At 35.7% G+C, this 26,405-nt stretch overlaps 1 protein-coding gene across 2 annotated transcripts in view; it reads right to left on the bottom strand.

The window, feature by feature from the left end:
* The window catches only part of XPR1 (xenotropic and polytropic retrovirus receptor 1), a 214,543-nt gene that overhangs the window by 167,976 nt on the left and 20,162 nt on the right, over window positions 1-26,405 (bottom strand). For both annotated transcript variants that reach the window (XM_086343523.1, XM_086343524.1), the window contains exon 2: window positions 18,460-18,511. In XM_086343523.1, coding sequence (XP_086199649.1) covers window positions 18,460-18,511 — 52 coding nt within the window. The remainder of the gene's footprint in view (window positions 1-18,459; window positions 18,512-26,405) is intronic.

Consider the following 26,405-nt stretch of genomic DNA (forward strand, 5'->3'; position numbering starts at 1 on the left):
TGAATAATTAAAATTATTCATATACATTTGAAGATTTCTACAACTCGGTGGATACTTTTCAGAAATTGCACAATGGAGACTGTTTTTGAAAAACAATATATTTAGGTTTCAACCAATAAAATGAAGGCCTAAGTATAAAAGAAAAAAATGATTTGAGAAGTCATATAAAACAACAATTTCAAATTCCTTAACCATGTACGAGCATGAGAAGAGGACTGATGAGGGAGTAAAAAAGTAAGGATGAAGGAAAAAGAATGAGTAAGAGGTAGAAGGACAGAATAACGATGAGAAAGACATCAAATATAAAAAGAAGGTACATTATATTTTAGTTGCAAGAGGCCTGAAGCTGATCAGAAGAACTGTGATTTCCTAATCACTAACTAGTGACCCTGGAAATTTGAACTTTGGTTCACCTCTCTAGGTCCTAGTAACCTCTAAATTAAGAGGAACAGACAAGGTCAATTTTTCCTAAAGTGCCTCACAGAATTTTTAGTCCTTAAAAAGAAAAATGGGTTTCATGGTCAGATAAATTTTGGAAACATGAAATAGTGTATCTCTTCCTCTTTGATGGTCACAATGTAAACTAAATAGTGAAGTGAAAGTCACTCAGTTGTGTCCTACTCTTAGGGACCCCATGGCCTATACAGTCCATGGAATTCTCCAGGCCAGAATACTGGAGTGGGTAGCTGTTCCCTTCTCCAGGGCATCTTCCCAACTCAGGAATCGAACCCAGGTCTCCTGCATTGCAGGCGGATTCTTTAACAGTTGAGCCACCAGGGAAGTCGCTATTTAGTAAACTAAATAGTAAGTAAGAAAAGTCCTAAAATGCCCTAGAATTAAAAATAGTAACAATAATATTAATAAACAATAAGAAAAATTCTTTTTGTCATTAACTGTTTTACAATCTTATTTGGCCACAAAACACCTTCTGCTCATAAATCACAAAATAATCCAACAGATCAGAGAACACTCTTCACAAAACATGGACCGAATTATCTCTAAAATCTTTTTACTACTTACATTTACAGCCTTTATCATACTATGCCACTAAGTTTCAACATTACAAAGTACTGCTTTTAGCATTCAAATACACATAAAGAGCAATGAAATTGAGACTCCAACTTGAGAAACAGGGTTAATTAGCATTAGAAGCACAAACACTCTAGAAAAAAGAGAAGTAGTCTTCTAAAGAAAGCAGAGAGAAAAACCTGTTTCTTCTTATAAAGCAGAAGTAAATAAAACTTCCCAAAGATTATGCTTGACATCCAGAGAAAAGGAAAAGAAAAACGGCCCTAAGATAGACAGGAAGAGGTAAGCCTGTCTTTCGCAAGTCACCCCTGGGAATTCCAAGCTAGTGGCAGTACTACATTAGTACTGGGGGAAACGGCAGCAGTATGAGAACGCATAAAGTAACCATGGCAGCTACCAGAAGAAGGCATGGATTCAGAAAGAATTCTACAGATGATATGGCCCACAGTTTATCTGATACATGAGTCCATCTACAGTATTTCACACAGGGGACTGACCAGTCCAGTCTTCCACTGACTACCTACAGGAGCTGGGAACCACACAGATAACTTAATCTTTTTTGTTAAGATTAAAACAATTTTATTACAGCACTCTACTGTTGATCACTGGTCTTTTTCTCATCTCAAGAACTCTCACACACCTCTTATGACCATATTTTGATAACAAGATGAGTCAGTGGAAAGAATGCTACAATGATGTCTGAAAACTGAAAATCCAATCTTCAACACTTGTCACTGATTATTTGTGTAACAGTGAGTTAACTGACAGCTCCTAGCTTTGATTTCTTAAACTGAAAAATAAAGCAATCTCTGAGATTTATAAGGATTCTAACATCTTATGATTCCAAGTCTCATTATGGCATGGTCTGTCTACCTACAAATCTGCTTTCTCTGGCCAAGAATTCTAACATGTCTGAATCCTTTAGTGTAGTGTTCAGAATTAAACACGAGATTCCAGAAACGATTTATTCAGTAAAGAAGAGTGGGTTAATTATCTTCCTTTTTCTAAACACTATATTTACATTAATAAAGACTTTGATCAAATTAGATTTTGTGTAGCCACATTACATTCAGATAACCGTACCTTGTTATCCAGCACTGTGGATCCTACTGACTACTCTTAACCAATAATGAACTAAAGTTGATCTCCCTTATCCCATACTTTGCAAATTGATTTTCTGGTACTGAATGTAGGATTTGAGATTTTTCTTAATTAGCCTGCATCTTGATTTGCTTAGGCCATCATCTTAGCCTTTTGGATTCAAATTGATAATTCAGAACATTAGCTATTCCTTCCATCTCATGAAGTGGTTGAAATACTATTATTAGCAATCTCAACCAAGAAAATGATTAAAATGCTGATTACAAGAGCTGATCAACAGAAAAGGGTAACACTGGAAATAAAGCTTCTACCTTAAAAGTCTAGAAAAAGAAAAGCAAATTAAACTCAAAGCAAGCCAAAAAAAAAAAAACAAACAAAAGAAAGAAATAATGATAATGAGGAAAGCAATGAAATAGAAAACAGAAGAAAAAAGAGAGAAAAATCAATGAAAGTGAAGGCTGATTCTTTGAGAAGATTAACAAAATTGATAAACCTCCAGCCAGACTGTAAGTAAACAAAAAAGAAGACACAAATTGCCAATATCAGGAATGAACAAGGTAACAGAGCTACAGATTCTACAGCTAGTAAAATAATAAGGGAATGTAATAAGCAACTTTATATCAATAAGTTCAGCAATTTAAATATATTATTAATAATTCCTTAAAAGGCATCAACTACCAAAGCTTACTCGAGAAAAAATGGATAATCTGAATACCTTATTTAAACCTTCCCAACAGAGAAAGCTGCAGGCCCAAATGACTTTATAGACATATATCCTATATGAATACAGATGTAAAAATTCTAATGAAATTTTAATGACTTTAATTCAGCAATATATAAAAAAGGTATGCAATGACAAAGTGGGGTACTACAGACTGAATATTTGTGGTCCCCCTCAAATTCATATGAACCCTAATGCCCAATGTAATAAAGCACCACTTTGGGAGGTGCTTAGGTCTGAGCACTCATGAATGAAATTTCTGCTTTTATAAAATATATAAATATCCTTATAAATATGAATGCAAGGAAAAATTTTAAAAGTATATTCTACAAGTAACACTGACTAAAAAACTAGCAAGCAAAAACATCACCAAAAATTACTTTATCGTAAACTTTGTTTTCACTTTAAGTGCTCTGTGTCTTGATAAAGGTGATGGTTGAACAACACTGTGACTGTATTAAACGCCACTGACTGCTAGTACACTTACAATGGTTAATTTTATCTTATATCAATTTATCTCCAAAAAAAAGAAAAAAGGAAAGAATATTTCTGTGAATATTCTGGGTCATGTAGCTAATTAAAAATTACAAATCTTCTATACAAAACAAACTTCTAGTTACAAAATGGGAAAGGAAAGGTGAGGAAGGAAAAATTAGGTATGAAATTAAAGATACAAGCTATTATAAATAAAGTATACAAGCAACAAGGGTATACTATATAGCATGGAGAAGTACACCCAATATCTTGTAATACTCTATAACAGAACATAATCTGCAAAAATACTGAAACACTATGCTGCACACCTGAAACGAACAATAATGTAAATCACCATATTTCAATAATAAGTTTTCAAAATTGTGAATCTGGTTTTTCCTGTATCTTGAAGGCAGCATTTGACCCTAATTATTGATGGCAGACAGTTGGAAGACTCTCAACATGGATGAGGACACAACTATAGGAATCATAAAAACAGCAGAGCTGAAGACTAGATGGTACTGTACCTAAAAGTCCACATTCCTCTGGACTTCTATCTATCTATATGTGGATACTGCTGAACTAGTACAAAGAACTCACAATGATCTCTAAATTTTCATCTGCGTTAGACTAACAGCCCCAAATGTTAACATATACTGGTCTCCCAAATAAAATCCACCTTTTAAAAACAATTTAAGACTCTTGGAAATTTGGCCTCATCCTTAGAGTTCACTGCTGCTGCTGCTAAGTCGCTTCAGTCGTGTCCAACTCTGTGCGACCCCAGAGACAGCAGCCCACCAGGCTCCCCCGTCCCTGGGAGTCTCCAGGCAAGAACACTGGAGTGGGATGCCATTTCCTTCTCCAATGCATGAAAGTGAAAAGTGAAAGTGAAGTCACTCAGTCATGTCCGACTCTTCACGATCCCATGGACTGCAGCCTACCAGGCTCCTCCATCCATGGGATTCTCCAGGCAAGAGTACTGGAGTGGGGTGCCATTGCCTTCTCCCTAGAGTTCACTATTCTCCTGTAATACCCCTCCGCTTCATTTAAAGTATTTCACTGAATCGCCCCTCAGTGTCTCATGTACTTACACACTCTTTGGTTTTGTCCTACTGCTTCTTTGTGCCTAGAAAGCCTTCTCCTACAGTTATAACTATGTTTCAAGGCCTAATTCAAATCTCAACTCCTTCATTAATCATTCTCTTACTACTTCATTTATGAAAATTCTTTTGTGGACATTGTAGATAAACTGTTCCTGAGGGTATGTACCTAATATACTGCACTATTATTGTATTGTTAAAAATTCCTCTCTGCTGTAAACACCCCAACTCATTTACCATGTCATGAGTGAACCATCATACCATATTTTTCCTTAAATAGAAAGACAAGTCATAATCTTCCAGAAAAATAACAAACTTGTTATACGCTAAGATAACAGAGGTCTCATATAGAAAAAAAAAAAGAGTATAAAAACAATAAATCTTACAATATAAGTTACCTTTTTCGGCTCCATCCTTTATAAGAGGAATGCCCAAATTTGCTATTTCATTTTCTCATTTCAATGACCAAAAGATTCCATTTTGAATAGCCTAATAAGAACATATTTTAGAACTGCACAGCAATTGTGAAACAACAGAAACTCTTAAATACATTTAATCACACTAAATTTGCAATGCCCTGACTCAAAGTATAGATATTTCAACCTCAAATAAGATTCATGTGCCTCAGGAGTATATGCAAAATTAACTGCATGTGATAACACACCAATAAAAATTCAATTTCCTTTTCCAATCTCAACTGATTGTATCTTTTGTAACAAGAGCATAGCTGATCGATTTCTGGCACTCAATCTTGTAGGGCTAAACTATGTTCTCCTCTCAACCTTCAATAAAGAAAATGAAAATTTAATCAGTATAGGCAGATTCCCTACCCCTCAACACTATAATCCCAAAGAGCTGTACTTATGGTTAGCAGGCAAGGGTATTTATTATTCAATCCTAAAAGTCATCACAGTTCACCTTTTCAAAGCTGGAGCAGACACTTTCAAGTCTAAAGTATACTAAGAATCTAAGCTTTAATGAATGAAGTACTTTCTCTTATAATATAATTATATACACATATATGTATTTATGCATCTATGGGTATGTATGTATGCATTTCTTCCCACTGAAAAAGAAAGTTTAAAACAATGAATAACTCAGTAGCAATGATACTCTGAAAGAAATGCTGTTATTTGGCTTTTAAAGGAATTAAGACTCCCTGGTTATCACAGAAAGAATCAAGACTCCTTGGCAAAATGATTCCAGGTCCCAGACTGGAAATATGTCAGATGAGTCTGGAAAGTTTTGTCATACCAGATAGAAAGGAAGCAATCAAAGATTATAAGGGTCATATCAAAAGGAATAAGAAAATCATTTGAAAAGGCTCCTACTGGGTCAAAGCTAAAAATCTGATCAACAGAGATAGAAACTACACTGGAACAAAACATAACTAAGTAAACAGATTCAAACATCAGTCAGTTCAGTCGCTCAGTCGTGTCCAACTCTTTGCAACCCCATGAATCTCAGCACACCAGGCCTCCCTGTCCATCACCAACTCCCGCAGTTCACCCAAACCCATGTCCATTGAGTCGGTGATGCCATCCAACCATCTCATCCTCTGTCATCCCCTTCTCCTCCTGCCCTCATATTAATTCACTAAAACACTTAGAAGAAACATTTCATTAATCATCTTTGTAAAATGTTAAAGCACCAATACTGCTTTGAAAACTATAGAAGAATTAGGCAATCATCCTACTTTTCCTATACAATCTGTAGCTAAGGGCAACCAAAGAGTTAGAAAAGGGAAGTTTCTCTTTAGAGAATGCTGGCTAATAAACACAAGAGCATTAAAATATCACCATTTTGTACACCTTAACAAATTCATGGATCTAAGGCTAGGCAATGATCAGTAGTTAGTAACATAACAAAGAGAAACAATCTGATATTATATATCCCTCCTAAAATAGGTACACACAAGCATGTATATAGTGTTCTTAGGAGAAAGTATATATACATAATACTTACAACTCTCTAGACTTAACTACAAATTTACGAGAAATACAGAGCACAAACAACATGTTAAGGCACACCACAGGAATACAATCAGTAAAATCCAGACTCTGGGAGACCAAAAAAACAAACAAATCAGTTTGCTCCACCAAATAATAATAATAATTAACATTTTAAAAAGAAAAATGCAAGAAAAATAAGAGAGTCAGAAACCTACATACCAGTTTGAACCAATAAAGCATTCTCCAATGAGTGAAATGTTCTGTGGTGTCCAATATGGTATTCCCTAACCTCACGTGGCTCCTGAGCACTTGATATGTAAGTAGTGTGACTGAAGATCAGAGTATTTCATTTTAATTGTAATTAATTTAAACTTTACTAGCTACTTGTGGCTAGTTGCTACTGTTTTGGATGGTGCTACTGTTGATGGATGGAGAATTAACAGACTTGATAATCAAACACAATAAATCATATGATAGATCTTATTTGTGTCTCTGGTCAGATTAAAATATCTTTTAAAATATATTAATAGTAAGTTCTTAATAGTATAAAATATCTTATATTCTTAATAATATTAAGAAACTACTAATAATATTTTTATGTGTGATAACTGTATTTTGGTAAATAGAACAGGAACTATCCTTTATAAATATTTACACTAGAGAAAATCATAATTCAAAAAGACATATGTACCCCAATGTTCATAGCAGCATTATTTATAATAGCCAAGATGTGGAAGCAACCTAAATGTCCATCAACAGATGAACAGATAAAGATGTGATATGTGATTCCACACAATGGAGTATTTCTGAGCCATAAAAAAGAATGAAAACAACGCCATCTGAAGCAACATGGATGGACCAAGACGTCACATACCAAGTGAAATTAGTTAGAGGAAGACAAACATGATATTACTTATATGTGGAATCTAAAAAATGATTCAACTGAACTTATATACAAAATAGAAACAGATCTACAGACTTACAAACCAAACAAATGATTACCAACAGTGAAAGGGGGGCTAAAATTAGGAGTTTGGGATTAACATTTACACATTACTATACAAAAAATAGGTAACTAAGAGGGACCCACTGTAGAACACAGGACTTACTATAGCTGAATCACTTTGCTGTACACCTGAAACTAACACAACATTGTAAATCAACTATACTTTTCTAAATGTATGCTTAAAACAAAAGAAATATTTATGGAAAAATGATATAATTTCTGGAATCTGCTTCAAAATAATCAAGGAGGACAAAACAAGATTAGGCAATTGATAAGAAGTGAAGCTGGGTGATGGATACATGGGATTCTGTACACATTCTACTTCTGTGTATCTTCAAATTTTTCATAATAAAAATGTTGGAGGGAAGAGAGGACATTAACCCTGCATGCTAGGACAAGGTCTGCCTTTTTGTTTCCCTCAGGAAGGATACTAGAAATATAAAAGAAATCCTAAAGAGGGATAGTTTGGTTAGAAGCAGGTAAACTGTCCTATATTATATTTTATACAGTCAAGCCTATATACTGGACAGCTTTTTACTTTCTGTGTATCTACTTAATTTTTTTTTAACATCATTTGACTGTCCCTTCAATGTGGGTAGATTAAACTGTGAAAACAAATGCCTCAGTTGTACCTCTAGCTCTAGCACCAAGTTTGAAGATACAACATGAACTACAATGCATTTTTTTCAATTCAGATTTAGGGATATGGTGGGCCAAAACTGACCACAACTGTTCTCACTAATGGGCAAAAGATATCTATGTCAAATCACTTGAATCTGTGATGAAATTAAATCATGAGATGAAATCATCCTGAATTACCCAGAAAGCCTTAAATCCAATGAAAAATGTTCTTAGATACACAGAGAATAGATGGAGAAGGCGGCAAAGTGAAGAGGCACAGATTGGGGTGAAGTGGCCACGAGCCAAAGAAGTCAGCAACTACCAGAGGTTGGAAGACACAGATCATCCCCCCCCAAATTCCAGGAGTGAAGCCCTGCCAACATCTTGATTTCCCACTGTGGCCTCCAGTACTGAGAGAGAACAAGTGTCTCTTACTTTAAGCCACCAAGTTTGTGATAAACTGTTAGAGCAGACACAGAAAACTAACAGATGATTATCTACTCTTTCAACCACTGAATGCCTTATTCCTTCTTCTTATCACTGCAATAATTAAACATTATTGCGAATCTAAACGATTTTCAGAGCATCTTTTCTACCTTGAGGTCAGGCATTTTAATTTCTTTTATTCAATGATATAACCCAGTGCTGGAAAACTACTCTCTAATCAAAACTTTCTATTCTTTCTACCTTTCTCATTGGCATTCTTTCACTAAAGACGTAAGGTGGTCCTACCTAATGAAAAAAGAGCATAAAGAAAAACTTTCCTTAACTGAAAGTTCTGCCAACTTAAAGCTTTAACAATTGTTCCAGTTTTCTAATACTAGTTTAGAAAATTCTATCTGAAATCATATTCATTCATGTGTTACAGTATTCTTTTGTACACAATGCAGAGTAGATACCAATAATTTCCAGAATTTTTGTTTTGTGACTTACTGTTTTGTAATTATTCCTTCTCTACTTTATGACCTTCCCTCAAACTTACCAATAAATAAAGAAATAGCACTGTGTGACAAATGACACAGTACCCTTGTGTGTTATTGACCTTTATATGCAAAGGAAAACTTTAAATACTGAAAATATTTTAAATATTCTGTAGTATCACAAAGAAAAGATTAAAAGCATTTTTCAAAGGTCCATTTAGTCAAGGCTATGGTTTTTCCAGTAGTCATGTATGGATGTGAGAGTTGGACTATAAAGAAAGCTGAGTGCCAAAGAATTGATACCTTTGAACTGTGGTGTTGGTGAAGACTCTTGAGAGTGCCTTGGACTGCAAGGAGATCCAACCAGTCCATTCTGAAGGAGATCAGCCCTGGGTCTTCAATGGAAAGACTGATGTTGAAGCTGAAACTCCAATACTTTGGCCACCTGATGTGAAGGGCTGACTCATGTGAAAAGACCCTGATGTTGGCAAAGACTGAAGGCAGGAGGAGAGGGGACGACAGAGGATGAGATGGTTGGATGTCATCACCGACACAATGGACATGAGTTTGTGTAAAATCCGGGAGTTGGTGATGGACAGGGAGGCCTGGCGTGCTGTGATTCATGGGGTCGCAAACAGTCAGACACGACTGAGCAACTTAACTGAACTGAACTATGTTGTTGTTTCCAATTACACATATGATGCCTACAGAGGTAATATTCCAGAGAAGTTAAGGACATGGACTTTGCAATTAGAGAGACTTGCATTTAATTCTGACTCTATTCTCAAAAATAGAATGACTTTCAACTAGTTAACTTAGAAGTTTCTGACTTTGGAATACAATGCTGTGGGCGGAGAGGGAGAGTGGAGCCCCAAGCACATCACTGGTTTTAAGGCAATGTTAGATGTTTTTTTTAATTAAAGAAATAGTCTATCTAATAAAAAAAATTGTAAAGCATTTTTCATTTCTTCTAGCTTCCTACTTGTATGCTATTCAAAGTTGATACGTATTTTCATCGCATAATTTTACTACCTATTTATAGCATCATCTTGTGTCCTAACAGTGAGCTTTAAATTATGCTTAATTCTCTGTGAAAGAGAAGTATTTTTGTCAACTCAAATAGCAATGTTATTTATCATTCAGAAGCATATCTTTCCTATTAGCGAACTAGTTCAAGATCAGCAGCATCTTTAAAGAATACACAAGTATATTTTTGAGGGTAATAATATTTTTTATCTAGAACTTGTCATTTCCATAATACAAGGGAATATGCAATCCTTTTCCAATGTAAACATGAACTAGGCACATCCTTCAGAAGAAAAAACTCCATTACATGTCTCTGAATATCAGTCAGGTCTTTTGATCCTTTCTACAAGAAGTTCATGGGGAATAGAAAATACATTATTCTTAAAGAGATGACAATTATCTTTTTGGCTTGCCTCACGTCTCAACTTCTGCTTTTAGCAATCTGTATTTATTTCAAAAGAAGGTTGCAGTGGTCACAAACAAATCTAGAATTTTGGGGATTAAACTCTCTACTTGTCCCTGGTATATAGTCTTCTCATACAATATGAACCCACTACTAGCAGAAGGACTTCTAAACATCGACAATAAATGACTGAACAAAACAACACTAGCAGGAAAGTGGAACTTATAAAAGATACTCTCATGCTACTACCAAGCCAAAAATGTAACAAATTAGATATAGTTCTCCCTATCATAAATATCAGATGGCTTTATTTCTAGGTCAGAAAAAAAAATTTTAAACAGACAGTGATATAGGAAAACAAAATGAAAAACTGGGGGAAGGGAGACACAAGATTATAAACAACGTAAGTAATGTACTGTGAATGCATAGATCTGACAGCAATCCTATACATGCAAAACTACTTCATGAATTTTAGAAATGCAATTCAGTCTTCCATCCTCTTGAATTTAAAAAGCAACCTCACATCTGTTAAAACAACAAAGACTTGGGGAAAGAGGTGAGGTGGAAGAAGACGCCTGAAGTGGACTCTGTCCATTTAAGCGTATAATCAGAATGAATTATTTACAAGCATACTTTCATCTTCAATGCCACTAAGAGCTGAATTCTAAGGAGCTTAGGGAGACTGTAACACATCTGCTAATCAAGTTGAATAAGCAGAGGAGACCTAAGCAAAAAATGATCCAACAAAATCTGTTTGTAGTAAGATTGGGAAAGGGGGTGGGCAACTAAAAAGAAATGCTAGAAAAGCAGAGGCTAGTACAGCAGTGGTCAGTGACTTACATCCTTAACTATATCTTGTTCATCCCATTTTAGAAAGTCAGAGAGCTGTATTAAGCTAACTGAATCAGAGTTATACTAGGCTAACATCAGCCATATATTCTCCATCAAAAGGAATACTTTGTAACAGAAGAGACAAAATGCAAAAGGAAAAAAAGCACTTTGAGGTCTTTCCATTTCAATTCAAATTCTCTAAAACACATATTCCATTAAAGTAGACATACATGGAAAATATTCAACAATTCATACATGGTTTTTCAAATTTATGCCTATTTCATATATCTTTGAAAAGAAGCATATAAAAACAAAAAGTGGTTTAGTGTCTTACAAAAAATATACAACCACCCAATGGCTTATACAAACCTCAGCAATCAAAGCAAACTGTGCTTGGTATCAAGACAACACAACGCCAAAAAATCTTTATAAACTAAGATGTAACATCATCTGCTTCTATTCTAGTTTTAAAGAAAGGCTATGTGTGTCACCTCAGCCTACAGTTTATGAAATGACAATCAGCATTATAAAAAAATAACAAACTATGCTTAGCCTTCTAACCAGCAGGCAAAATTCTGCATCTAAAGATCAAAAGAAGTTAAAAATTAAAAAACAAAACTAAAAACAAAGAAGCAAGCTAGGTGAATTTTTAAATAAATGGTACTTTGGCTTTAAGGAATATTGAGGGAAAGGATTCATATTTATTCCTATTCATTAATGTGCTCAGTAAATATGTAAGGTATGTGCCTATTTTAGATACTAAATATAAAACATTAAAAAAAAAAAAAAGGTAAAAATCTCTGGTTTCAAGGGACTTCTATTGCCTCAGTTCAGTTCAGTCACTCAGTCGTGTCCAACTCTCTGCAACCCCACGGACCGCAGCACACCAGGCTTCCCTATCCATCACCAATTCCCAAAGCTTACTCAAACTTATGTCCATTAAGTCGGTGATGCCATCCAACCATCTCATCCTCTGTCATCCCCTTCTCCTCCTGCCTTCAATCTTTACCTAGCACAGGGTCTTTTCCAATGAGTCAGTTCTTCCCATCAGGTGGCCAAAGTATTGGAGTTTCAGCTTCAGCATCAGTCCTTCCAATGAATATTCAGGACTGATGTGCTTTAGGATTGACTGGTTGGATCTCCTTTCAGTCCAAGAGAGTCTCAAGAGTATTCTTCAACACCACAGTTCAAAAGCATCAATTCTTATGTGCTCAGCTTTTTTTATAGTCCAACTCTCACATCCGTACATGACTACTGGAAAAACCATAGCTTTGACTAGACAAACCTTTGTTGGCAAAATAATGTCTCTGCTTTTTAATATGCTGTCTAGGCTGGTCATAGCTTTTCTTCCAAGGAGCAAGCGTCTTTTAATATACTATCTCAAGAAAACTAATAAATCAATGAAAAAAACACAAGATATCAAAGAACTGTATGCAAAAATAAATAAAATAGGGTGATGTAAAAAAGTGACTGAGGGGCTAGTAAGACTGACTATTCAGAAAGTCTCTTGAAGGACACAGCTCTGAAATGATCTAGTCATTCTCAACACAGAGCCAAGAGCTAAGGCCCTATTGTAAGAACAAGCTTGGGCTGATTTAGGTATAGAAAAGGCAATAGGACTGGAACCTAGTAAAGAAGGGGGAAAATGGTGTGGTTACAGACACAGGATCAGATTATTTAGGGCCTTGTAGGTCAGAGTAATAAATTTTTACATCATACCCTTGGATTCTAAGAGGCTGTCTCATGAAACTTACTGCCATGCTTTCTGTAAAATAGCTGTTGGGGATACAATCTAGCACACCAAAGAAAATACTCTTCCTGAAGATCCGAAGGAAGGACTTCTCTTTAATCTCATGTTGAGTAAAAACCGATCTTTTTCTGAGGAACTGGTATAAATTTACCTTATGAATTAATTCTGAAATTAATCATGCTCACCTCTACCTTCTGAACTCCAGCAAAGTCAGGGTTGAACTTACAATTAGCTTCTGGAAACTGTATAAATCTTATAGCATCTTTTTATTTTTTTAAATAAACTCTTCATTTTAGAATAGGTTTATATTTACAGAAAAGTTGTACAAAAGTTACAAAACTTGTACATTTACTGCCCCCCACTCTCCAGTTTTCCTGTTATTAACATCTTACATGATGAGTATGGTACATTTGTCAGAATTAATGAGCCAATAATGATACATTATTAACTAAAGTCCATAATTTACTCAGATTTCCTTAATTTTATTTGATGTTCTTTTCCTTCCAGGATCTTTATGGTATCTATTGTATATATTAAATTTACTGGAGGACTTCCCTTGTGGTTCAGGGAGATACGGGTGGTTAAGAAACTACCTGCCAATGCAGGGGGCATGGGTTCAATCCCTGGTCCAGGAAGCTTCCACATGCCGCAGGGCAATTAAGCCTGTGAACCACAACTACTGAGCCAGGACTCTAGAGACGATAAGCCCCAACCACTGAAGCCCTTGGCTCTAGAGTCTGTGCTCTACAACAAGAGAAGCCACCATAATGAGAAGCACATTTTCCGAAACTAGAGAGTAGCCTCCACTTGCCAATCGAGAAAGCCTGAGTGCAGCAACGAAGACCAGCTCAGCCATAAATAAATAAATAAATAAAAATTTACTGGAGTTTTCTCTTACAATTCTATCTTTATTTCCCCCTTATTCTAACCTTTATAACTACTGCTATCTAATGATTTTATCTAATTTTATACACCTTTCCCAATACTTCTAGGAATTATTTGGAGTAATAAAAAACTTAGTACACATTTCTGGAAAGACAATTAGTTTCTGCCCAATAAGTCAAATAGTTCAGTATTATTCAAACTAGATAATGCTTCTTTTAAAAATACAAAGACTCAAGGAAATGCCTGATTAAAAATGTTTGAATTCAAAGATACCATTTGGATAAAAATGTAAAGTCAATATAAAAAACTATTTTTATGTTTCAATACTAGTTTAATCTCTTGAATTCTCCTTTGGTTGTCACCTATAGCATGAGTAATCCTGATTGTTCTTCCTGAGTCATGCAAACTTAACATGGTCTCAGATCGCATAAATCTAAAATGATGATGAAGCAAAATGATCTTTTAAAAGTTCCTTTCAATTAGAAATGTCGATTTTTAATTCTGTGACATAGCCTGACTGTCAGATTCTCATATTTTTCCATCACAAGAATAGAAAACATTAATGCTTCTTAACAAAGATACTATATTTTAAAAAGATGATGGCAAAATAAAGTTTGAAGCTTTACGTGAAAATAACTCAGTATAAACCAAAACAAATTTAGTATACAAATTATATGAAGTGTGTAAGTCATAAGTATCAAAATTATCCTGAAGGAGGAAATTTTCCCGATACAGGTGTGACTATTTTTTACCCAAGAACAGGGTGACCAAAAATTTGTGGCCAAACCAAAAAATTTGACAAAATTTGATTATGTTAAATGGGTACCACAATTAGAAGTTCTGTTGTCATATCCATAATAAACTGTCTTGCCTCAAAACAATCCTGATTATTAAGATACTACTGATTCACTGACGTTGGGACTTTCCGTTTGCAGCTTAATTTAATCTGTCCCAAATACCTCACTGACAGCAGGAATTATAAAAAGCACAATATAGTTTAAAGGGTTTTAGCATCTATTTCTGAAAGTTCCTCAAAACATTACTTCATTAAAGGTTGAATTTAAAGGTTCTAAGTGCGTGTCTGCCCCTCCACATAAAATAAATCCTCATTTTACTGTCACATATGTTCTACAATTCTTCCTGCAGAAAAAAGATAAAATAAACAGTAAAATTCTTAATTATGTCCTTATTTTAAAATCATTACACTGTGTCAGATCAGATCAGTCGCTCAGTCGTGTCCGACTCTTTGCGACCCCATGAATCGCAGCACGCCAGGCCTCCCTGTCCATCACCAACTCCTGGAGTTCACTCAGACTCATGTCCATCGAGTCAGTGATGCCATCCAGCCATCTCATCCTCTGTCGTCCCCTTCTCCTCCTGCCCCCAATCCCTCCCAGCATCAGAGTCTTTTCCAATGAGTCAACTCTTTGCATGAGGTGGCCAAAGTATTGGAGTTTCAGCTTTAGCATCTTTCCTTCCAAAGAAATCCCAGGGCTGATCTCCTTCAGAATGGACTGGATGGATCTCCTTGCAGTCCAAGGGACTCTCAAGAGTCTTCTCCAACACCACAGTTCAAATGCATCGATTCTTCGGCGCTCAGCCTTCTTCACAGTCCAACTCTCACATCCATACATGACCACAGGAAAAACCATAGCCTTGACTAGACAAACCTTTGTTGGCAAAGTAATGTGTAAGTTTTAACAAAGAATTTTAAGCCATCTTCTTGGTCACGTATTTCCAAATGTGAATGCCTACCAAAACTAACAAATTACACGGAAGAGCAGGCAATGATATTAACACATATCAAAAGAGATTAGATATGAATTGATAAGGAATACCTGAGAATAAGTCTTTTAGCATTTTAAATATTTTCCTTCAGAATATGAGAATCTCCTAGTTACAATCACAAAATATTTATTTGTTGTTTTTTTGTAACACATTTGTTTTAAATAAAAGTAGAGACACTTTATTTTTCACGAATCAACGTATAATGATTCATGAAATTAACTCTCAAAGGATGAATAAAGCAAAATAACCAAGAAAAATAATCTAAATGTTTATTTATTTGAATAATAAAAGCAACTTTAAGTAAACATGCTTTGATTTCTTAATACATTGAAATTAATTTTGTTTGGTTGATTTACTTTTAAATGGGAAAAAAGCCACCTTATCTGTGATATTAGAATAAAAGCACCATCTAAAAATTAGAAGAAAATGATCACTAGTGTAAAAAATAGTGAACAAATTCTTATCAAACAAAAGCTTTCATATACTGTGCCTTTTATCTAATATACTTCTATCAGATAAACCACTTCACTCTTTAAGAATCCATTTCAAGTTATTTTTCTTTCACTATAATTAGAAACCCATTCCATCTTAAACAAAAGTACTGTGAAAATATGAATATGCCACTTATTGCACTATGACTCATCTTAAGTAGTAAAAATAATTCTTTAATTCTAATAACAATATTAAGTTATAACTATTTAATATATGTAAATAATCAGTACAGCTATTACTTATACTCAACTCAATGCAATAAACATTTAAAAAATAAACATCCTATTGATGCTAATAGAATAATCAAACTACCAATGAACTTAAGAAATTGATTAACCTACTGGCTAGTTATTATCTAAAAAAACTTAGCATTAACAATACTGACCTAAAATTCTTTAAGATTATTTATGGCAAGGGTTCTTGACTTTGGCTATATATTAGAATTACCTAGAGAGACAGTAAAACTATCAGTGCCTGAGTTACACTCCCCATATCCTATTTTATTTGGCCTGAGAAAAATGTTCAAAGTTGAAAGCCCTATCTTGGACTCTGTGATAAATCTGTTGATGATGCATTACTTTACAGATAACTGCTAAATAAAAATCTAGAAATATGATCTCAGTAGCAAGAATAAAGGAATAACAGAAATGATTATAATTTAAACACTGTATAAAAGAGAATAAATTAATACAGTATCACAATGCAAATGAGAGACAAAATTGAGTCCCTTTAATAACATTTTCTAACCTCAATACTATATAAGATAATGTTTCCTTAAACTACTTTCAATTCTTCAGTGTGTCTAAAAAGAAAAATTCCTGTTAAGAAAATAAAAACTACATGACTTTAGTGTTTATCTGAGAATTGAAAGAATGAATAAGTTCAAAATATTTCCCCTATGAAGACAGCACATACATGTGCATAATCAGCCTACAATACTCCCTTTATAACAGGGTCCAATGAAGTTCATGTCTCTGGACAATGAGATAAAAAGCTATTAACTGTAAATATTTGTCAATTTTAGCATACTTTGACAGAATTTAGTTTTTCCTCCAAAAACAGCTGACAGTGTATGAGATTTACTAGCAACATGACCTAGCATGGAAGGATGAATAAAGAACATTATAACGTTCAACACACTTCAGAATATCTTTGTTACAAACCAGATGGTAAAACTTAAAAAAAAAAAAAAATTAAGGAGAAGTAGCCCAATTAGAATAAAGTTAAAAGAACCACTACTAGAGCAAGTTACACAGGGTGAGGAAATCACCTTAACTTCCACATAATTTCATTTTTCTCATATTCTTAAACTCTTTTGAGGTGGTACTCTTCAAGACACATAAGAGATAATAACCCAATAAAGAACTAAATATTTGTCTTCAGTTAAATATTAGAGAACACATTAATTATATTAAACGTATTAAATATAATCCAAAATTTAGTGACATATTATAAAACTAATACCCAGGTGTCAGTATCCTGGTAAAGATTTTGAGATTCTGAAGGAAGCACACTTTGAATTCAGAATGGTTAGAAAGATATACATGTCTATGTCATTAAAGACAATCAGATTTTTAATTACAGATCTATAGTTTTAATAAACAACTTCATATTCATCTCTCATGGAAATATGATACAAAATTTTAAAAGAATATCCGGCCTCAGAAGGAACACTCCCTCAAACAGTTGTTGAATTAGCTCCTATTTACTGACATAAGAACTACAACTTTAACTTACAACTCCTCAAACCTATCAATGGTTAAACCCATAAAGAGTGAACTGGTGAGCAGAAGCTGAGGTAACAGAAAAGGAAGGATCAATAAAGATAATTAGAAAGATAACCACTATGCTTAGGTCAGTCACTTTACGACTGCCAAGCTGTGCACATGCATACATATACATGCTTATATCTATGTACACACACACAGAGTAGATACGTCTTGTTTCACTAGTCTCAGTCTAAAGACATGACATAAATAGAAACAAAAGGCTTTGGTGCCCAGACTAGTTATGAACTAAGGATTCACTGAATGATGGATGGATGGATGAACAGATAAGAAAAACAGACATAAGAACACATTGCTGGGGGGAGGCAGCATGGCACTTAAGAACTTTAAACCAGTATCTGTGATTCACAATGCTAAGGTGATGTGAGGACATAAGAGATCCATCATAAAGTAAATGTGAGCTAAACAATAAAAATTTCACTGAAACATAAAGTAATCATAATATATATTACAAAAGCCAAAAAAGATCTGTATAGTAGGGTAAGTTATATTAGTTTTATACTATTCGGTTTAAAATATCTCTTCTTAAAAAGAAGTTGTATGTGGTTAAATGTAGGGATTAATGCATCTTACCTTCCACAGAAGGTGCCTGGTCCTGAGCTGAATACAGCATATCCTTAAAAGCCTATTAGAAAGTAAGAAAAGAAATACATCAAATCATGAATAATCTTCACAGTAAAAGCATTTTCAGCTGAATTATTACTTTTTTTTCAATATCCAGACAATGACTACACAGGGTCCCCCAAATTGAGAATTTAGTAAAATACTTTGATTAACTTTAATAAGCTAAAACCCAAATACTATCCTTTCATATTCAGTACTGTCCCATCTTTAAGATGAGGGCCAATATATATATACTTTAAAAATTAAAGGGAATTTGGAAAAGAATGAAAAATCATGAACACTCTAGACCAAAAAAAAAAAAAAAAACACCACTGGTGAGTCACAAATTGGCCTCCAGCATCCCTCAACCTCAGTAAAATTGACATTTGGGGCTAGATAATTCTTTATTTGTTTTTTGTATCTAGAGTGTTTTGTTTTTTTTTTCCCCTTTTGTATCTAGAGATTCACTAGATACCAGCAACAACCAACCAAAAATGTCTTCAGACACTACCAAATGCCCCAGAGGACAAGAATCACCCCTCCCCAGAATCACTGGCCTACAGCATTCAAGCATATAAAAACCAAAAAAGAAGAAATAAACCTCCAAGGTAGTCTACTCCAGTTAAATCACATTCTTCCCAAATGGATTTACCATTATTTTAAGTTAGTGACCAATATATCAGTTCCATGACTAACCCCTAAGCAAGTCTGACAATACACAAAAGCCCTAAGTGAATATAACAAAGATCTAGAACTTCTTTTAAGAAAAAGGTATATATAATCACTTTTTTAAAAAATAATTTCAGATGTCCCAGGAACTACTAATTTCCAGTCTAAAAAAGAAATTAGAAGATTTTATCAAACATCAGAAAGTATTTCAGGTCACAGACTGGAATTATATATTAAAAGTCCTATACAACTTTACAGTGGTAGTTATGCTATAGTTCTTCCATGGAATATTTTAAGAGTGTAAATGTGTACATTGCTTAGAGTAGAATAAATTTCCAGAAGTAGAAAATTTCAAGAGGAAAGAAACAAAAAAAATCCAGCCAGAGAAACTTCAGAGAATAAAACTATCCTCAGTTCTGTTCAGTAGCTCATTCGTGTCCAACTCTGTGACCCCATGGCCTGCAGCACACCAGGCTTCCCTGTCCATCACCAACTCCCGGAGCTTGCTCAAACTCATGTACTACCATGGAACCAGATAATATCAGAGACTCAAACACCTAACTGAAGTTTTTCTACTTCTTAAGTATGATAGGCATATGTACCTAAATCAGATGATGTTATCAGTAAGTAAATAAACCACCAATGACTAGCAGAAAAGCTTGTATGCAGTAGGAACTCAATACATAGCTCTTGAATTCAAAAGGGTTTCTTATTAGCACACTGAAAAAGCACAGTAAGTAAAATCTCTGATATGTAATGCAAATGAATTAAATTTGCAAAAGGAAAATTTACCAAATTAAGGTTTAAAAAGATTAAATTTTATAAAGACAAAGATTAAGATAGTCTTCATTTTGATTATAAACTAAATCATAGTTTCATTTAAATCAAGACAACTCTCAGTAAAATCAAGGATAATTCTTTTTGCTTCTTACTACTTCAGTTTTCTTCTGAATAAGAGACCTTCTATGTTTTTGACAGTAATAGACTTTAGAGGACTCTATAAATAGGACACCATCCCCTGACTGTGACTAGAGAAGAGCCCCCATTTGGGAAACCACCTGGGGAAAATCCTACAGTGTATTGTCTATATTAGTTCCCATGACTGTCTATTACATGACTCAGCTGAGTTAGGAGAAGTGCATCCAAATACACAAAACAACAAAATTGAGTTTCCTCATTCATGCTGTTTTAGTTTAAGGAAATCCAATACATTATATAAAATTCTGAATCTGTATAATAACTAAAATCAATATGTATTCATTTGCATCACAAAAGACTTCTCTGATCACTGAGAAGGGCACGGATGTGATTCCTGGTCGGGGAACTAAGATCCCACAAGCTGTGTGGTACAGCCAAAAGAAAAAGATCCAAAGCAATCCTTACATAGCATCTCTACTGTAATCTCTGAGTATGAAGTTATTTTTGTTATGTTGTTCAGCCATTCAGTCGTGTGTGACTCTTTGCGACCCCAAGGACTGCAGCACACCAGGTTTTCCCTGTCCTTCACTGTCTCCCAGAGCTTGCTCAAATTCATGTCCATTGAGTCATTGATGCCATCCAACCATCTCATCCTCTGCCGTCCCTTTCTCCCCTTGCCTTCAATCGTTCTCAGCATCAAGGTCTTTTCCAGTGAGTCGGATCTTTCCATCAGGTGGCTAAAGTCTTGGCGCTTCAGCATCAGTCTTTCTTTCTAATTAATATCCAGGATTGATTTCCTTTAGGATTGACTGGTTGGATCTCCTTGCAGTCCAAGGGACTCTCAAGAGTCTTCTCCAACACCATGGCTCAAAAGCATCAATTCTGCAGTGTTCAGCCTTCTCTTTATGTTATAATGTTATTGAAATTTTTGTTATAGTGTTATTATCTTCGTTATAATATTATTGAAATATATACAAACTAGGATAAAACTCTTAGTGTTTATAACAATACATATGACAGTAAAATCTTACAAATTAAATCCAAACACAATCACAAAACCAGTATTATTAAATCAACATTAACATGACAGGAAACAAGATGTTTGCTGAATTAAAATCTGAATTGGTAACATGAATACAATGCCATTTTGCCTATTCTGAGTTTGGAATGCCCAGATGACTATGTCAGATGGGATCTACTATGAGGCAGTACAGTCAGCTATCTATCAGGAGGCAGTATAGTCAGTGGCTAGAGGCTATGGAGTCAGGTAATATGTATGAAAACCAACTCTACCACTTATTAGCTATGTAAAAAATTAACTTCTCTATACTCCAGTACCCTCATCTGTAAAACAGGACTAGTAATTACACATACCTCACAGGTCTACTGTACAAATTAAAAACTTAAAACACAAATCCTTACATTAATTATGATTCATTATTATTGAATAATATCATATATATTATTATACATGAGGAGTATTTTGATAAGTGCCTGGAACCCAGAAGATGCTCAAAGAATGTTAGCTAACAGAATGTGAACTACCACAAAACTTATGTTATACAGTGGGCTATCGCATCATTTGGCCATCCACCTGCTAGACATGACTACATCATTTACGCATTAGAAATGCCTCAGTTCTTAATTAACTCTTCACAAAGTAGTATAACACTACTTGGAGCCAACATGACCAAACAAGCATAAACAGAGACACTGCAATCTCCTGGCATCTAGGTTATAAGATGGTCAAGTAGATGATTTAGAATATCCTCCTATTATATTTTCTGATGATTGCTGACATGAGTACACAGAGTTTTTAATTCTTATAAGAAACCTACAGTTTCCTAAGAGGACATATGCAGTCTCAATCTATATACACTGTATTTTTTCCTGCACATATTTTACTTTTATTTTGTTTTACTGGAGTATAATTATTTTACAATGTTGTGTTAGTTTCTGCTGTACAATGAAGTGAATCAGCTATACGTACACTTATATCCCCTCCCTCAAGGACCTCCCTCCCGCCCCACCATCCCATCCCACAGAACACCAAGCTGAGCTTCCTGTACCATACACCAGGTTCTCACTAGCTACCCATCTTACACACGGTAGTATATATGAGAACAGACATATGGACACAGGGTGGGGGGCGCGGGAGAAGGAGAGGGCGGGACAAATTGGGAGATTAGGATTGACCTATGTACACTTTAAACAACAAGGACTCCTAATTTTATTGCTTAAACTTTCCACAATATATCTATTGTACAAAATAGGGTATAGTTCAATAATACTGCCAATACAAGCTTCTTATGTTGTTAATTTTTAATAACCCACAGTAGATCATCACTGGACTTCCCTGGTGGCTTAGTGGTAAAGAATCTACTTGCCAATGCAGGATACATGGGTTCGATCCCTGAGTTGGGAATATGCCCTGGAGAAGGAAATGGCAACCCACTCCAGTATTATCTGGGAAATCCCATGGAAAGAGAAGCCTGGTGGGCTACAGTCCATGGGGTCACAAAAGAGTTGGACATGACTTAGCAACTAAACAACAAAGATCATCTCTGATCTCCTTTCCCAACCCATGGGTTTCACAGACCATTTCATAGAACAAGGATCAGAAGCTAGAAAGATTCCTTGTTGTTCTTCAGTCTCCAGTCGTGTCCGACTCTTTGCAACACCATGGACTGCAGCACGCCAGGTTTCCCTGTCCATCACCATCTCCTGGAGTTTGCCCAAGTTCAGGTCCACTGAGTCGGTGATGCCATCCAACCATCTCATCCTCTGTCGTCCCCTTCTCCTCCTGCCCCCAATCCTTCCCAGCATAGGGTCTTTTCTAATGAGCCAGCTCTTCGCATTAGGTGGCCAAAGTATTGGAGCATCAGCTTCAGCATCAGTCCTTTCAATGAGTATTGAGGGTTGAAAGACTCCTACTGTGTCAACTTGCTATTAGCCTCGCACATGACATACCATAATTATCATCATCTTCATTAACAAAATATCTAATTTATATTTTTCACATATGCTTCAACATCCAAAGCAAGCACACTGGAATCCAATTACTGGATTAATGAACAATAAAATAAACACAGGCATTTGAAGAGAAAGGACAAGGAATATTTGTTATAAACCTTTAAAGGAAGCATTATCCCTGTTAACAGAGCTTAATAATTCAATAAAATTTACATAAGATTTTTTCAAATGGCATTGACTATAATTTTGATATATACTTAAAAATATGTACACTATGCCTGACCTACACACCCCAGAAACACTCTCCAATTATCTCTTATCTTCTTTTTGTATTCCCTTTCTTTTTATCACTTATTTATGGCCACAGGGGCTCTTCATTGCAGCATGTGGGCTTAGTTGCCCCGTGGCATATGAGATTTTAGTTGCCCGACCAGGGATTGAATCCACGTCCCCTGCATTGGAAGGTGGATTCTTAACCACTCAACTACCAGGAAATCCCCCATCAGTTCAGTTCAGTTCAGTTGATCAGTCGTGGCCGACTCTTTGCGACCCCATGAATCGCAGCACGCCAGGCCTCCCTGTCCATCACCAACTCCCAGAGTTCACCCAGACTCACGTCCATCGAGTCAGTGATGCCATCCAGCCATCTCATCCTCTGTCGTCCCCTTCTCCTCCTGCCCCCAATCCCTCCCAGCATCAGAGTCTTTTCCAATGAGTCAACTCTTCGCATGAGGTGCCCAAAGTACTGGAGTTTCAGCTTTAGCATCTTTCCTTCCAAAGAAATCCCAGGGCTGATCTCCTTCAGAATGGACTGGTTGGATCTCCTTGCAGTCCAAGGGACTCTCAAGAGTCTTCTCCAACACCACAGTTCAAAAGCATCGATTCTTCTGCGATCAGCCTTCTTCACAGTCCAACTCTCACATCCATACATGACCACAGGAAAAACCATAGCCTTGACTAGACGAACCTTTGTTGGCAAAGGAATGTCTCTGCTTTTGAATATGCAATCTAGGTTGGTCATAACTTTCCTTCCAAGGAGTAAGCGTCTTTTAATTTCATGGCTGCAGTCACCATCTGCAGTGATTTTGGAGCCCAGAAAAATAAAGTCTGACACTGTTTCCAATGTTTCCCCATCTATTTCCCATGAAGTGATGGGACTGGATGCCATGATCTTCGTTTTCTGAATGTTGAGCTTTAAGCCAACTTTTTCACTCTCCGCTTTCACTTTTATCAAGAGGCTTTTTAGTTCCTCTTCACTTTTTGCCGTAAGGGTGGTGTCATCTGCATATCTGAGGTTATTGATATTTCTCCCGGCAATCTTGATTCCAGCTTGTGTTTCTTCCAGTCCAGCGTTTCTCATGATGTACTCTGCATATAAGTTAAATGTGTGTGACAATATACAGCCTTGACGTACTCCTTTTCCTATTTGGAACCAGTCCGTTGTTCCATGTCCAGTTCTAACTGTTGCTTCCTGACCTGCATACAAATTTCTCTAGAGGTGGATCAGGTGGTCTGGTATTCCCATCTCTTTCAGAATTTTCCACAGTTTATTGTGATCCACACAGTCAAAGGCTTTGGCATAGTCAATAAAGCAGAAATAGATGTTTTTCTGGAACTCTCTTGCTTTTTCCATGATCCAGCCCGGAGGACCAACCCCACGTCCAAGGAGCCATGGCTGCGCAGGCGCAGGAGGGCCTAGAGGAGCTATCCCACGTTGAAGGTCAGGAAGGGCGGCAGTGAGGAGATACCCCTCGTCCAAGGTAAGGAGCAGCGGCTGCGCTTTGCTGGAGCAGCCGTGAAGAGATACCCCATGCCCAAGGTAAGAGAAACCCAAGTAAGATGGTAGGTGTTGCAAGAGGGCATCAGAGGGCAGACACACTGAAACCATACTCACAGAAAACTAGTCAATCTTATTACACTAGGACCACAGCCTTGTCTAACTCAGTTAAACTAAGCCATGCCTGTGGGGCAACCCAAGATGGGCGGGTCATGGTGGAGAGATCTGACAGAATGAAATTCCCTATATTCCCCTTTTAATCTCTTCACCAGAAATACTGAGTAGTCTGTGAATAATGTGCACGTCAGTTACATTTGACCTGGTTTGTCTCACTATCCAGAAATCAGTCATATTTTCCTGATACTAAAGTGCTAGGAACAGTTCTATAAATCAAACTATAAAACTCAGAAGAGGGCACTGGGCATTCTCAAGAGTCCTGTACAAAGAATGACTATCTAATTTACCTTTATTTCTATCCCCAAATACAAATAAACTAACTGAACTCTGTTTTTGATGATAGAAATAATCTGTAAAGTTAAAAAATCTTTATAATCTAATATAATAAAATTTAAAATTAATGTATTCTCATATATGCTTAACAATCCTATAGTTTATTAGGCACCTATTAGAAGCATTACCCATGGCTCAATTTTCATGGAATTTAAATGTATCCCATCAGCAAACTGGAGAAGAAAACGGCAACCATTTCAGTATTGCCTGGAAAATCCCATCTATGGGGTTGCAAAGAGACATGACTTAACTGAGCACCATCGGTAAAAGGCAATTCAATATACAAAAGTTGTCACAACATTAAAGTATTAATGAATTTGTTAAATGTATAAAATATATGTAATTTATAATAGGAAGAACCAATTTGGAGTAGGTCCTGCTATATCTGTATTATACATTTCCTCCCTAACATACTGTAATATCCACTGACATGGTTTTTACTATTTCTATGTAGGTATCTCCCTAATCTAAATCCTCAGCCACATGTCTGCTAACACATATACAAAATGTCTAAAATTCATTTTCTTCCCAAAGCCTACACTTTTCATGTCTTTATTTCTGTTAATGTCACTGCCAGTAACCACATCACACAGATTAACAATCTTAATTATTGTCTCACTCCTTCAGTAAATACTTGTGTATCTGCTACATGCCAGGCCTGTTTTAGGCACCTGGGATATACTATGAGGAAAAGAAAAATCCTTGTCCTAGCGGGTTAACATTTTTTTATGCTCTTCCTTTGCACTCCTAAGTTTAGTAATCTTATTCAGTCAATGCCACCACCCCCTCTTTTACTTCATTCTCTCCCATCCTCTCACCTAAACTATTTCAATGGACTCTTACTGCTCATTCTTTAATCCATGTTTCTTTGAGAAAAAGACATGTTACCCATTATTTGGAGTGAAATGTTATTTTCTAAAATTTACCTCTAATTTTGGCCTCTCAATTTTCTGATACTCTCCTTTTTATTTCCAACACTTTTCTAAATCATTAGATTTTTATGTCAGATGTAGTAACTAGCCTCTGAAATAGCCTCCAATGATTCCTAACTCCTGGTAGTAACACTCTT

Source organism: Bos grunniens, chromosome 16 (genome assembly GCF_055505025.1).
Source record: "Bos grunniens cultivar Pamir isolate PY7600 chromosome 16, Bosgru_T2T1.0, whole genome shotgun sequence".
Taxonomy (NCBI): domain Eukaryota; kingdom Metazoa; phylum Chordata; class Mammalia; order Artiodactyla; family Bovidae; genus Bos; species Bos grunniens.